Source organism: Dermochelys coriacea, chromosome 15, assembly GCF_009764565.3.
Source record: "Dermochelys coriacea isolate rDerCor1 chromosome 15, rDerCor1.pri.v4, whole genome shotgun sequence".
Lineage (NCBI taxonomy): Eukaryota > Metazoa > Chordata > Testudines > Dermochelyidae > Dermochelys > Dermochelys coriacea.
The window spans coordinates 6,534,712-6,550,790 of record NC_050082.1 but is presented as its reverse complement, the minus strand read 5'-3'; the positions used below and the strand labels follow the sequence as shown (position 1 = coordinate 6,550,790).

Here is a 16,079-nt window from a genome sequence, read left to right as displayed (position 1 = left end):
AGAGAATAGTTTTTAGATGACAGGTTAGTTACTTTTAGCTCCAAATTGTTGCACCTGCGAAGTTGGAGATGATGCCGTCCATTGTGGAAAGAATATGACTTTCTCTCCTTACTGCTTCACCGAGCCTCATGAGGTCTTCACAGATATGGAAATACCCATTTTTCTTGTAACAGGCACCATTAGGGCACATGCCTCTGTCGATTCAGAATTGCACTGTTATACCATTCTTTTTCATCCTACCTCTTTCTTCCTTCACTTTGGGAAGCAGCAGGATTGTTGTCCTCTCTGCATGCTGGACAAATTAGCTAGAGTCCTGCTTTTCAATAGAGTCCGCACAAGTTCTCCTTTAAGGCCTTTTTTTTTTTGCCATACACCATGCCAGCTTCTATGAGTTTTAGGAGGCCCAATTCAGTGGCTGTTGTTCAGTCTAAGGGGTTACTTATGGTTATCCTATTAACACCAAAGGTACCAAATGCATACTCCCTGCCTTTGTAGCAAATAAGGGTTTTGAACTGACCCTGCGAATTTGTCTGTTTCCTTAGGATATTGAACCCTATGTTCCAAAGCTTGTTAAGTTAAAAAAAGAAGTTGTTCGCTCAAAACCCATCTGGTAGTAAAGTCACAGGGCCAGATTCACCTTTGAGTTTCATATTTTACAATCTTTTACAACCCTGGGATGCTCAAACTTTGGGCTCTCTCCTTCAAAGTCTCCATACAAATTGCAGCCATCTCTCCTCGGAATCTATTTTAAGTTTAACAGCAGCATTGCAGATCTTGAAATTGTTGGACCAGTGGAACGACACTGATTTATAGGAGCAGAGAAATTGGTTCTAAGTCCATTCATGAGTCCTTTCTTTGGACCCATTTCCCAGGATACAGGCATCATTCACCCTTGCTTAGGCCATTTTTAAAATGGTCCTTCCCTTTTCCTCACAGAAATGTTTTTCTTTGCTACTTCTCATTGGCCTTATAATTTTGGCTTGTTACTTAAATCCAGGGAGTGTAAACTAGATTGGGTAGAATAATAATAACAAAAAGCATTCAAGCCTTCAGCATAAACTCAAATTGAGCCCATCTGCATTTTTTTTTGAGCCTGATGAATGTGGACAAACTTTTTCTATAAACAAAAATAGGGCACAATTCTTTGTTGCCTTGAGTCTAGTGGACCGGATCCTCAATGACTTGAAAGGAGGAACCCTGAGGATCTGACCCACAAGATACAAAACCACTGATATAGTTTACATTTTTGTACCTAATTCTGGATGGGACCAGTGGTAGAAATGTGCAAATTCCATTTAAAAAGCTTTTCTTATGGTATTTACGACCCAGCTGGAAGTCGTAAATATGAAAATCTTGGGTCCAATTATGCTCAAGTCCTTTCAATAAAAAGAGCACCAAATTCCTTGTGAGGAAGCCAGTTCTCATGAAGTTTCCAGCTAATTTAGCAGTCTCCGTTTTGCTTGGATATACTTTGGAGAAGCTTTGCCCAAACTTTGGCTGCTTCTCCACACTCAGCAGAACCTTTAGTCCTTTGAGGTTTGCCTATCATAATAGACTGATTTTGTGAGATGATTAGCACCCTCAGTTCCCAGTGATGGTAGCCAGAGGTCAGGGTGCTCGTCACCTTGCAGGACTGGGCCCTGCAAGAATGAATACATTAGAAAGCTATCAGGTTATTAACATCAAGGAAAAATCACACAAGACCAGTTCCTCAGCTGCTGTAAATCGGCCCACTTCCACTGAAGAAAATGGTCAAGATTATCTGCTATGTTCACTTTAGGCTGGGAAGTGGGGGAGCTGTCTGGATAAGGATTATGGCCCTTGGATTCTGTGTCCTAGCCCCCAAACAGTTTAGAGCTGTCTTGGGGTTGCTCTAAACTGCTCTAGATAGCAATGGCTTCATAGGATCCATTTGCCAGCTGTAGGGAGGGAGGCACAGGAATCTGATCTGTCAGCTCTGTGCCTGCTCAGGACTCCATGCCAGGTATACTCCCAGCTGGAGAGCTCTGGGAAAACTGGAAAGGGAGCAGAGCAGACCAGAGAATCTGGCCCCATGGAACTTTGCCAGTTTACATCAGCTGAGGAACTGGCTTCCGCACTGCACAATGGCATCTACTTTTAAGACGAACCTGGCATTTTATTCCTTACTGAAGAACTTGTTCAGAGGATGAGCACAGGTGGGGGTTGGGAAGATGGACCAAAGGGCAGACCGAGAGCAGTTGGGATAAACTATAGAATTCTTTTTGGGGGGCTGGTATCAGACTTTGGGGGAAATTGAAGTGTGGAAGTACAGAGCCTGTTCCTCAACTGATGTCAAGCAGCATAGCTCCAGAGAATTCATAGGCACTATGCCAGCTTACATCAGCTGAGGATCTGACCTATACCATCCTGATTTTGCAAAATGAAAGTGAGGTTTATTTTTTCTCTGCACCTGACAGTAAATCTGGAAAAGGTCTATAACTTGGAGAGGTTTGCCTGGTTATACTGTGGCAGGGAAAAGAATGTCCTGACTAAATGGAAAAATCAACAACCTAGGGTTGTAACTCAAGCAAATTCTTAGTACAATGAAAAAACGCAAAGTTCAACTATTTTTTAAAAAGAAAATAAACAGTAAAACCCAGGGATGGTGTTTCCCAGTGCCAGCAGAGCATGGCTGGAGCTGTGTTACAGTTTAATGCTGAAAAATTTGTTAGCAGAACAATGCTTCATTTTACAAGACATTTTTCAACCCTAGTGTTTTTATTATTCAGTAGCGGCTCTTGGGACCAGAATTTTGAAATATTCAGGAGGGTTAGACAGGATATTACTCTAAAGCCACCTCCTGATAAAGTCCCAGATTCAGCAAAGCACAAAAGCATGTGCTTAGTTTTAAGCTTGTGCTTAAATCTCATTGACTTCAAAAGGACTTAAATTTATCTGCTTTGCTGAATTAGGGCTATCATGTCCATGAATCCCTGGCACTATGTAAGCTTTATTCTAATACTAATTTAGTACTAATCTAGTACTTGAAGGTAACTCCCTTTTCTTCATGTGTCAGTATATTTATGCCTGCCTCTGTAATTTTCACTCCATGCATCTGAAGAAGTGGGGTTTTTTATACACAAAAGCTTATGCCCAAATAAATCTGTTAGTCTTTAAGGTGCCACCAGACTCCTCGTTTTTCTAGTACTAATGAAATCCATCAGATCAATGGTAATGAGAATAATGTATGTTTATACCCAAGTAATAATTGTTTAAGTGCTTTTAAAATGTCACCAAATTTCACCCAAAAATTGTGCTGTTCTCTTCTTCTACTCTCAGATTTAAGTGCAGCTGAGAGTGTAGAATATCCACTGATTGTCAGTGTAAGCTATCTAGATCTGTATCTATAACTAGAGATTCAGATTTCTGATGTTTGCTTAAAATGTGGATTTCAGTGTTGTAAGATGGGATCGCAATCCTCCAAAAATGAATTTGGCCCCAAGCATATGCATTTGGATATACAGGCAATTGTATACAAAGTTAAGCACCCCAATTTTCAAAGCAGTAAGCTATGGGCAGGCCTGTAAAAGTGTGTTTCACTGGTTGCACCAATGAGAGCCTACATTTACATGTTTTCCACATGTCCCCATTTTTCTCTGTGGGCTGGGAACTGCAGCAAAAGAACTTCTGCCACAATGCAGCATGGCCAGGGACTCCCATGATGCGCTGCGGTGGCCCAGCAAGAGGGGAGCCCATGGTGCATCATGGGAGATGTAGTCTGACAGCACATGCAAATGATAGGATTTGCAGGCACCCAGGGTGCATAGGGATTTTTGCAGGCCCATTATGTGTAGACTTGTATTTGCAGGAGCGTGCATGCTTGCAGAGAAGATAGTTGCACATGCATTTTGAAGGTAATATGTGTGCACACATATTTTGGTGGGTACTTGCATCTTTGCATGTTCACTCTTCACTACAACTGGTCTGATAATGTCCATTCCTGCCCCTTCCCTTCCCCCCATCCCCATGAAAATTTTGACTTTTTAGCAAAAAAAATCCAACCCCCAAATTTTTAGGCCAAAAACTGAACATTTTTATTTGAAAAAATGCTGCTGTGGTTCCCCCTGGGAGTTGCAGTTTGAGTGCCTCATGGCCTGATTCTCCTCTATGGAATTGGATATCAGGCCAGCTTACAACTCCCATGAGGCACTATGGTCTCCCCCTCCTGCTGGGCCACTGCAGTGGATCAAGGGAGTCTCTGGCCACTCTATATCATGGGAAATGTAGTCTTGCTGTGTAACCCAGGCCATAGAAGAAAATAGGGTCCTGAGGAACACAAAATACAACTCCTGTGAGGCACTGTGGGGACAATTCCAAATAGAATTTTTTCAATTTTGAGCCAAAAACTGCAAACTTTTCTACTCTGAGGTGTTTCATTTTCAATGAGAATTCAATTTTTGTGTGTGAAAAACAGAAACTTTTCACAAACAAACCTTTGACAGAAAATTGGGTTTTTAATAAACTATTTAGATGGAAAGTTTTTGACCAGCCCTCATGTTTGCATCCTTCTCTGAAAAATCAGCTTCAGAAGTCCACTTTTCTAGATATTTTCTAGACTTTATTTAAAGCATGGTGGGTATTTATATTTATATATATTTCTCCATATTTATAGTTGAAGTATATCATTATGTATTATTTGGATTACAATAGCACCCAGAGGCCCCAGCTATGATCAGAAGTCCATTGTGCTAGGAACTGTATACACACATAGCAAGAGAGCAGGTCTCTGGATCAAAGGGCTTGCAGTCTAAACAGAGAAGGCAGAGAAAAGGTGGGAAGGGAAACAGAGGCACAGATGTGCCATGACTTACCAAGGGTCACACAAGGGATCAGGAGCAGAGCCAAGTGATACAAGCCAGGTCTCCCAGCCCTAGGCTAATGAACTAGCCGTTGGACCATACTGTCTCTCATCATATACCTACACATAAACTTGGACTATAACAATGAAAATTTTAAATTGCTACTGTCCATTTCCCATGCTTATTTCTAAAGGATTTCGCTGAAACTAAGGTTAAGGTGAACTGTAAGTACTTCATGTAGAAAACCTAACATAGCAAGGAATTTTGTTACATGTTGCTAAATTCTGTCCTGGCTGTTCTCTGGTTATCTTGTACTCTGTTTTCCTTTCTAGAATATGAAGTAGGGATCTGGGAGGTCTGGAGATCTGGGGCCAAATGCTATTCCTGGTTTTACCAGTGTAAATCTGGGTCATCTCCATGGAATGGCTCCAGCTTTACAGCTGTGCATCTTGAGAGCAGAATTTGACCCAGCTGTGTGTAACCATGGGCAAGTCACCTTGCTGTGCCTCAGTTTCTCCTCTGAAAAAATGGCAATAATGATGATACTGACCCATCCTTGCAAAGCACTGTAAGATCCTAGGATGGGAGGCTCAACACAAGGCAACGTGTTCTTATTTATAACTAAGCATTTTATTTCTCAGTAGATGAGGAATGTTCCACCACTGAGCATCCGTACAAGAAACCCTACATGGAAACCTCACCGGCAGATGAGGATCCCTTCTACAGGTCCAGTTACTCCCAGCAGCAAGGATTGAATACCTCATACAGGACTGAATCTGCCCAGCGCCAAGCTTGTATGTATGCCAGCTCTGCTCCCACCACGGACCCCGTGCCCAGCCTGGAAGACATTAGCTGTAATACGTGGCCTACCGTGCCATCTTACAGCAGTTGCACAGTGACTGCCATGCAGCCTATGGACAGATTACCCTACCAGCATTTCTCTGCCCATTTCACCTCTGGTCCTCTTATGCCCCGTCTCACTGGTGTGGCCAATCACACATCACCACAAATAGGGGACACACACAGCATGTTCCAGCACCAAACATCTGTCTCTCACCAGCCCATCATCCGGCAGTGTGGACCTCAAACGGGCATCCAGTCTCCTCCCAGCATACAGCCAGCAGAATTCCTTTATTCCCATGGGGTGCCCAGAACCCTTTCACCTCACCAGTACCACTCTGTTCATGGGGTGGGCATGGTGCCAGAGTGGAGTGAGAACAGCTAACAAGGCAATAAGGGAAATGCAAGAAATCTAGCTATGAAAAATTGAAAACAAACAAGCAAACAAGAATATTTTGCAAGACTCCTTTTAACTGAATGTTCACAGTTAGCACTCGAGAGATGGACACTGATCCGATCAGCTGTTTGAAACCACAGATTAAATAGTAATTCATTGTGACTTTTTTCTATTATTTTGTTCCAAAAGAAAATCGACAAAACAGCACACTCCCCCCCCGCCATTCCCTTCCCCAGACACACTCGCACAAATTTTGTGTTATTGCTGCACAAAAAACTTGTGCCTTCATTCCTTCCGTTCTTCTGGTTTTCAAGTGAACACACAACTCCTGCTGCCTTTAACACAATCAGAGTGCTTGGACGAAAAAACTAGGATGTTACTTTTTTTTTTTTGATGTTGACATTGTTATATAATAAATAATAATAATATATATATATATTCTTGCAATTATCTCAAAAAGACACTGCCCCTTTTTAAAGAGGCCTAAAAAAGGTGGATTTCAGTGTGTGTTATTTTTTTTTTAAACAAAAACAAATGACATCCCCACAAATCAGAAAAAATGGGTATCTACCTCTGCCATGTGTTGTTTCCTGATTGCAATTACTCACTGCATTGTGCTATGTTCCAATATAAATGCGACATGCCTGAAATTTGTCTCCAAAAGAAGCAGTCTAGTAAAATAATTTCCTTGCCAAGCTGGGCTCTGTATTTCTCTCTTTCTTCTTCCTTTCACATCTCTCTTTCTTCCTCTTCAGCTGACTGTCTCTTATTTAATCCCTATGTCCTGGGATACCTTAAAAATTTGAAAGCCAGGTTGGTCTTCAGGAGAACTTTTAACAGCAACAAGAAAACAAGGCCTTGGGCCAACCAAGGAGTCGCAGACAGCAAAATAAATTTTAAAAACCTGCATTCTTAAAGAATGGTGAAAATGTAAATGTGTAAAATCATCTCTTTCTTTTCAGTCTTTATTTTTCTTCCTCTATTAAAGGAAGAAAAGAAAAAAGAAAAAAAGAACACTATTTCACATATGTTAAATGAGACACTGAACAAAACATGTTTTAAAAGTGCAGCAAACAGTGGGGTGGCAGGGAAGCAGAAGATGTGTATAAATAAAACTTCTATTGCAGGGTTCTTCAGATGTAATATTTTACTGGTACTATTTATTTATAAACAGGAGTTCTAATAAGTAATAACAGGTAATAAAACCAGCAAAGCAGCTGGTTGAGAGTTTTTTATTTTATTGATACTCTAATTCAAGTATGTTTTCTTTTTTTTTTTCCTCCCCCAAACTGTTCTCTCTCTATATATATTAATTAAAAGTGACCCTAATTAAGAGAATAGGGTATACGTAATTGTGAAGGGGAATGAGGATGTGGGTGAATGTGTGTGAGTGTTGGTATGTATGTGGGAGTGTTTATAGAAATGTGAGCACAACTATGTTGCTAAGAAAAAAAAATCCCTACCTAACTCGTTGTACCATATTCTTGTGTGCCAATTTATGTCTAATAAATACAAGGTGCTATGAATATAAGGTACCCAGACACCCATTTTCTGTTCTTTCTAGCAAACAACCACAAGCTAAATTATTATGATTTATTTGTAATTCACTATCATCGATAGGATCTGGAAGAGATTGAGACCCCATTTTGCTGCACATACATATAGTAAAAGACACTTCCTGCCCCAAAGAGCCTACAATCTAAACAGGCACAGGGTGGGACAAAGGAAATATCATCCCCATTTTGCAGATGGGAAACTGAGGCATAGAGAGGCTAAGTAACTTGTACTGGGTCACTGAAGAAGACTGAGGTTTAGCCAGGAATTTAACCCAGAGCTTTCAAGTTCCATTTCTATGTCTTAAGCACAAAACCATGCTTCCTTCCAAAATATAAAAGCAGTTTTAATAATAAGTGATGTTTGGTTTAATATTCTTTTATTTTGCGTCTCCTTCTTCATGTTCTTCCCTTTTCCCATTCAATATCCAACCTATAATGCACCCTTAGCATCACACTGGTGGAGGGCCAGTGGCAGATAGCCGCCCAGAGGCTAGATTCCACCAGCTTTACTCTGAAAATAGTCTGCTGAAGTCAGCGGGACTAGTCCTGGAATCAGGTGCTGCTCAACATGAGTAAAGTTGGCAAAATTTGGCCCAGTGAGGTTTATTAGGCTGCAGCATGGCTCACTAAAGAAACAGCAGAAGCACCATCTCTTAAATGAGATGTAAACTAGCGCTAGAAAATATATTGTAAGGAACAAACTGGAATTGCCTCCCCCAGTGGAGATGGACTGAGATGACCTAAACATTCTTCTCCATCTCTAATTTATATGGGCCTCATTCTGCTCCTGTTAACAGCAGTGGAAAAGCTCCCTCTATCTTCAATGGAAGCCTGTGACTCCCTGAAAAAGAGCCTGAACTGGATTGCTGTATTCACCTGGAACAGACTCCCAGCAATGCTCCTTCCTAGGCCTCAGTCCTGTAGTTGTGCCTCTCTGAGTCCTTGTTATGCACTTTGGAAAAAATTGACCCATGCACAGAGGGACAAAACAAGACCTACTGATCACTTGAACCTTCTTCTGAGGGCTTGAGCGGGATTTAAAGTTATATGCAAAGGCCTTTGCTGGTCTTCTTCATAGCAGTAAATCCACCCATGGGAATTATTCAATTTTTATACTACTTCATAAAACCTGTGCTAGACCTCCAGAATACTCAGCACCTAGATAGTCCAAGATAAATTACTAATTAAATTGCATCTGAAAGAGCATTAGGGAAAATAAACCCACATTGGTCGATTATTTCTCATACTTCAGAAGAGGAGTCTTAGGCTTTTGATTTGACTAATTTCCTTCCTTGTTTTGTTTATCCTTGTTTTCCTTGATGGAAAAAAACTGAAGTCCCTTCCTGGATTCTGGGAAGTTGAGTCAGAGTTGGTTACAGTGCCTTATATATTATATATTTGAATTATGGTAACGCCCAGAGGCCACAGTCAAAATCAAGGCCTGCTTGTGCGAAGTATTGTACAAACACAGGGAGAGAGAGAGACGACCTCTGCCCCAAGGAGCTTTCAGGCTAAATGGACAAGACAGCCAATGGTGGGACAGGAAAGAAGAGGTTGCTTGACTTGCTCAAGAGTGTACAGCTTACTGCTGGCTCTTGGCCCACTGCCCTTCCTTAAGGAAAAGTGGCTAGATTCCCAAAGGGGACAGAGCATTTCAACGTCTAACTCCTAGGCACCCTACTGCCCCTTGATATTCAGATCCCCGAGTTAGGAGCCTGGGCACTTTTCCTAAGAAAGGGATTCCCAGAAGCTGAGCAGTAAGTTACCTAAGCTAGCCAGGAGCAAAATGCAGAGGAAAGGAGCAAATGCCCAGATCCTCAAAGCTACATAAGCACCCAAATCCCATTGATCTAGCCCTCAGGTGCCTGAATGACAGCCAAAAGAAAGTGCCCATCTCCACCGGAATCCTCTTCTTGGAGTTAGGCACCTAAATCAGCTCAGTCCTTTCTTGCAAAAATGCCACAGAGAGACCTCCCTCCTCATCACAAACATGAGCCCAGTGGTTAGAATACCCACTGGGGAGGCAGGAGATCTGTTCGCAAATCCGTTCTGTCTGATTTGGAGCAGGAGCTTGAACCCACATCTCCCACATTGCAAGGAAGTGCCCAAACGTCCAGGAGACTGGCTATTTTGGGGGGATATGTGTGTGTGTGTGCGCAGAGTTTCTCCTGTTGAAACAGTCCCACTTGGTGTTAAATAGTCATTAGGCCAGAGAACGTGAGATTGCCTCTGGTGCTTAGGGTGATGCCATACGGGTGGGGAGGGTATGTTCTGGGAATATGTACGGGATCACATCTTGCAGGTGAGATAGACAAGGGAATTCCTCACTTGAATATCCCTTCAGGGTTTAGGCATGAGCTCAGGTGCCAAGCAGTGTGGTAGCTGTGAGATAGATCAGGACTTAGGCAGCTTGGTGCATGGCCCCCGGCAGAAACATAGGCACCTATGGGGATTTAGGCCCCTTCAGGGTTCAGCAGCAGCTGCATGGTGGTTTTGTGAATGCCAGTGGCCCCTAAATGTTGAACTAAGATGTCTATAGAGGCAATCCAGTGACTAAGTTCCTTTGCAAATTGGCCGCAGGCCATAGTTTTCATACTTAATGCCCTCCCGCCTGAGACTAAGGCCATGTCTATACTAGCACTTATGTCAGCAAAACTTTTGTCGCTCAGGTGTGTGAAAAACCCATGTCCTGTAGCGACATAAATTTTGCCAGCATAAGCACTCATGTTCACAGCACTATGTCGGTGTGAGACGCTCGCCCGTCGACAGAGCTACCACCGCTCACTGAGCTTGCTTTATGATGCCGATGGGAGTGCTCTCTCTCGTCGGCATAATGCGGATCCATGAGTGCTCTTACAGCAGTGCAGCTGTACCAGTACCCCTGTGCTACTGTTAGCCTGTAAGTGTAGACATGGCCTAAGACTGATACGTGGATCTTTAAACATATGGACAGTTTCTCTTATGTTGCCATATTTTGTTACTGATTCCCGTAAATCTCCCTTGATTTATATTCTTGAAGGACTTAAACTACAGCAGGGATATTTTATAGTAAATGTTAGGAAAATCTGCAGAGGAACAATTTAGGCCATTGAATAAAGCAGCCAAAGGAGGATGTGGAAATCATCATCTCCAAGGTTAGATTACAGAGTAGCAGCAGTGTAAATCTGTATCCGCAAAAAGAACAAGAGTACTTGTGGCATCTTAGAGACTAACAAATTTATTAGAGCATAAGCTTTCGTGGGTTACAGCTCACTTCATCGGATGCATAGAATGGAACATATAGTAGAAGATATATATACACATACAGAGAAGGTAGAAGTTGCTATACAAACTGTAAGAGGCTAATTAATTAAGATGAACTATTATCAGCAAGAGAAAAAACTTTTGTAACGATAATCAAGATGGCCCATTTAGACAGTTGACAAGAAGGTGTGAGGATACTTAACATGGGGACATAGAATCGCTTGCCCCATAACCTCAGCCGTGCTGAACACAATGCCATCAACAGCCTCAGGAACAACTCTGACATGATAATCAAAAAGGCTGACAAAGGAAGTGCTGTCGTCATCATGAATAAGTTGGAATATGAACAAGAGGCTGCTAGGCAGCTCTCTAACTCCACATTCTACAGGCCATTCAGGGGCTCGTTCACCTGCACATCTACCAATGTGATATATGCCATCATGTGCCAGCAATGCCTCTCTGCCATGTACATTGGCCAAACCAGACAGTCTCTATGCAAAAGAATAAATGGATACAAATCTGACATCAGGAATCATAACATTCAAAAACTGGTAGGAGAACGCTTCAACCTCTCTGGCCACTCAGTAAAAGATTTAAAGGTGGCAATTTTGCAACAAAAAAGCTTCAAAAACAGACTCCAATGAGAAACTGCTGAGCTTGAATTAATATGCAAACTAGATATCATTAATTTGGGTTTGAATAGAGACTGGGAGTGGCTGGGTCATTACACATATTGAATCTATTTCCCTAAAGTTAAGTATCCTGACACCTTCTTGTCAACTGTCTAAATGGGCCATCTTGATTATCACTACAAAAGTTTTTTTCTCCTGCTGATAATAGCTTATCTTAATTAATTAGCCTCTTACAGTTTGTATGGCAACTTCCACCTTCTCTGTATGTATTGTGACAGGGTTGGGCCAGATGGCTAAAGGAGAGTAACAGAAGGCAGATATATTAGCCCTAGGTTAAGTAGGTCCCTTTTCCCTGGGTAAGGTAATAGGGAAGGTTCCAGAATAATCAGGAACCTTCTGGAGACAATTAAGACAGACAGGCTGATTAGAACTCCTGCAGCCAGTCAAGAAGCTGTTAGAATCAATTAAGGCAGGCTAATCAGGGCACCTGGGTTTAAAAAGGAGCTCACTTCAGTTTGTGGTGCACGTGTAAGGAGCTGGGAGCAAGAGGTGCTAGGAGCTGAGAGTGAGAACGTGGACTGTTGAACGACTGAGGAGTACAAGCATTATCAGACACCAGGAGGAAGGTCCTATGGTAGAGAAGGAACTTTGTCACTGTATATGTATATCTTCTTACTATACGTTCCATTCTATGCATCCGATGAAGTGGGCTGTAACCCACGAAAGCTTATACGCTAATACATTTGTTAGTCTCTAAGGTGCCACAAGTACTCCTGTTCTTTTTAAGGCTAGATTAGATATTCTGCAACTGGGGATACTTGGGCATAATGAAACCCATCCTGCTTTGGGGCAGGGGATGGACTAGATGCCCCAGCAGATAGCCATTCCATGATTCACTAAATGGGGGTTAGAGTCTCTGAGAAAAGATCAGACGGGACAATGCTGGCTTATATAAAGTGAGGTGACAATGGGGGAAATGAATGGCATAAATAAAACTAGACAAAAGTGGAAGTGAAGTAGTGACCTAGATGGTGCAGAGTGCTCACCTCTGAGCCTTGCAAACTTGGACTTAGTCTTCCTATCTTTCTCAGGCCACAATGGGATGAATTTGATGGTCTCAAGCCCCTCCCCAGCACACACCATATTGGCTTTTGGAAAATGATTAAAGTTGGAACTTGCAAAGGGTCCTAAGGGCATTAAATGCCCAGTTCCCCCTGAAATACACTGGGAGTTTGGTTTCACTCCTTCGAAACAATAAACGGTAATCTAAGCCATAGTTTTCAATGGCCCCTTGGTTCTAGGTAGCAAAGGCGAGAACAGAGCCAAGCCTGGTCCATCCCCTTGAAGGAGGGTATCACCCCAATTTACAGATGAAGAACCTTAGGCACAGAGAAGTTCAATGGCTCAATCAAAGTCACAGTAAGTCAGCATCACAACCAGGCATAAAACTCAGGACTCTGGACTCCAAGTCCTGCACCTTCACCACAACATTGTTCCCTTTGCTGGCATTTTTGGAGTGAGCAATCTGCACAAGTGAGCAGCTGGGAAATTAACCTGGTGCATTACAACTGGGTATAAACCAGTGCTTTCTATGTTAATCTTGATCAATACATGCATTCTGCTCTACCCCTGTAACTGGAAAAATGTGTCTTTAAACATTGCCCAAGCTGTGGTTGTGAGCTTTCTGTTTTTTCAGCTGCCTTCCTGGGCTAAAATATTCCCTGTGTATCACACAATTTCTGCCTGAAGGGGATGAGGAGGCACAGAGGGGGCAAACACAGGGCTCTTTGTTTGCTTACACCAGCCTCCTTTCAAACATCAAATGCCAATAGCTACAGCTCCATAGTTGTGGTGCAGGTCTCCTTTCCCTGGGCTATCTGCTGGAGGTGGCAGCTCTAAGAACACGAGTGACTTTCTTTATTTTGTTCCTGTAATGAACACAAAAGCAAGACATCTTACACTTGTCTTTGATGGAATGCAAAACACTGGAGTTCTCTCTCACAGAGTTGCTACTCTCACTATTTCATCACAAGTCTCAGGATATTTGGCATTTTATTTAAAGACCCAGCTCCCGGAAGCCTGTGATAAGGTGAGAATCTCAGCTGTTCTTCTCTAAAGAAAGTATGTTTCTAGCCTTCATGACTGTGGAGTAAAGCCTGAAAATGCAACTTGAGTGCTGAAAAGCCAGAAGTCAAATAAAGAGAACCCCCATAAATTATTGTTAAAAAAATCTTGTGATTTTTAAACCAATCTCATGTTTTGTTTTGGAGGGCTTTTTGGTGGGAGGTGAGAGGGTGAAGGGGGCTGACTCCTGAGTTTTAAATGTTTGGGTTTGGAAATATTGATTCTATCTATAGACGATCCTGGGTCACAGAGTTTGTTTCTGGACTTTCCCAAAGTTCAGGGATGCTGGTATCTGTTAAAGACCTATGGACCAGTCATGAAATTGAAATCCGAACTTAGGTCCAAATTTGAACTTCCATAAACTCTGGGATTGTTTGGATTTTGTTTTGCAATCTGACCCTTTAGAAAGATGGGTTCAGAGCTAGATCTGAACATCCCTAAATTTAGACGGGGAACTTGAACACCATGTTCTGGTTTGAGCCAACTTCTGAGTTTGGCTCCATATCAGCAAGGTACTTAAAACATGGTTAGGGCCCACCAAATTCACAGCCATGAAAAACGTGTCATGGATCATGAAATCTGGTCTCCCCTCATGAAATCTTATCTTTTGTGTGCTTTTATCCTATAATATACAGATTTCAACGGGGAGACCAGCATTTCTCAAATTGGGGATCCTTACCCAAAAGGGACTTGCAGGGGGGCTGCAAGGTTATTTTAGGGGGGTTGCAGTATAGCCACCCTTACTTCTGCACCACCTTCAGAGCTGGGCATTTGGAGAGTGGCAGCTGTTGGCTGGGCACCCAGCTCTGAAGGCAGTGCCCTGCCAGCAGCAGCGAAGAAGTAAGTGTGGCAATACCACAACCCCACCTAAAATAATCTTGCGACCCTGCCCCACCCCACAACTCCTTTTTGGGTCAAGATCCCTACAATTACAACACCATGAAATTTCAGATTTAAATAGCTGAAATCAAGAAATTTATGATTTTTAAAACCCTATGACCGTGAAATTGACCAAAACAGACCATGAATTTGGTAGAGCCCTAAACATGGTTAACTTTAATTTAAATGGGACTACTCAGGTGCTTAAGCAGTTTTCGGAAATGGAGCCTTTATCATTCCAGATCATAACATAATAAGTCAACATTTACCATACATAGCTTTCATTTTCCAAGGTGCTCATTAATTGGGGGTCTCAGTTCATGTGATGCCCAACTTCAGACAACTTGAGGCTAATTTCCACGGGTGCTAAATGCCTGATCCTCTCAATAATTTCAACTGGAACCAAAGACTTAAAGCATTAGCTACAACATCCCTTGTGGAATATATGGGCATTCTGATTCTTATTTTACAAATGGGGAAACTGATGCAGAGAAGTGGAATGACTTATCCAGAGCCAGAGTGGCTAAAAAGAAGAACCAGGATTGGAACTCAGGACCACCATATACTTAGCCCTAGCACACACACCCTCTCATGAAGAGCATTTACCTAGAATTGAGCCCATTGTTTTTGGTTCACAGAGGTTAATCTGAACATGTCCTTCAGTTCTGAGCCCCCTCTTTTCACACTCACTGAGAACTGCTTCAAGTTTCAGATTCGAGTAACCCCAAATAACTCAGTCAAAAACATTTGAGTTCCTTTTGGCTTTGAAGGGAGATTGTGAATGAAGTTGGCTCCAAAATAAACCGAAGTTCCCTCAAAAAGCTCGTGAATGCCAGCAACCTCCTGAAAAATGGATGTGCATTGAATTTGTAAGGAAATTAGAAACCAGGTGAATGCCATGTGTCCTGAGGTTTTGTTTTGAACATATCACTAAATTCTGCTCTCTGTGATGATAGCTAGATAGCAAAAACTCTTTGTTACAGCTTTGGTGTGTAGGTAAATTTATTCCAGAAACATGTATTCCTTAATCTAGCAACAAAAGCTCTTTTTCTTTTCATAGAAAACACTGATATAAAGTGGCATTCACCATATACACTGAAGTGACAGTTTTAGTTTCGACTAGCCCCGCTCCAGTTATACACAGATTAGTTGTGTCAGGGTTTCATTTGGCCCAGAACTCTCAGCCCAGGTGCTAAAGGAATTGGGCGGGTTTCTTGATTTTTAGAACTCATGTGAGACAAATATATATTGTAAATGCTTTTAATTGCTGCTGTATGGTACATTTCCTTATCTGTAGTGAATGAGGCAGGGGAGTGGACTCTGCATGTTGGGGGGATTAAAGCATGCTTTCAGTGTTAGTACAAGGCACAAAGCTAAAGCAGACTGACTTTTTGACCATCTCAGTCATGCAATAATCCCCTTGAAATGCATTGTCCCCTGAGGTCTGGGAATTTATGTACAAAAAAGGGGAACTAGCCAGGCGCTGCGCATTTCCTGGCAGTTAGACACATGGGGATAAATCCTGAATTCTTAAGCAGTCTAATCTTCCATTGATTTCCATAGGGAATTTTGCCTGAGTGAGGACTTC

At 42.1% G+C, this 16,079-nt stretch overlaps 1 protein-coding gene across 4 annotated transcripts in view; it reads left to right on the top strand.

Moving 5' to 3' along the window:
- TBX5 (T-box transcription factor 5) overlaps positions 1-7,583 on the top strand; it is a 50,262-nt gene extending 42,679 nt beyond the window's left edge. For all 4 annotated transcript variants that reach the window (XM_038373879.2, XM_043498233.1, XM_043498234.1 and 1 more), the window contains one exon: positions 5,465-7,583. In XM_038373879.2, the coding sequence (XP_038229807.1) occupies positions 5,465-6,045 (581 nt within the window). In that variant the 3' untranslated portion in view covers positions 6,046-7,583. The remainder of the gene's footprint in view (positions 1-5,464) is intronic.
- Positions 7,584-16,079: the final 8,496 nt, after the last annotated feature.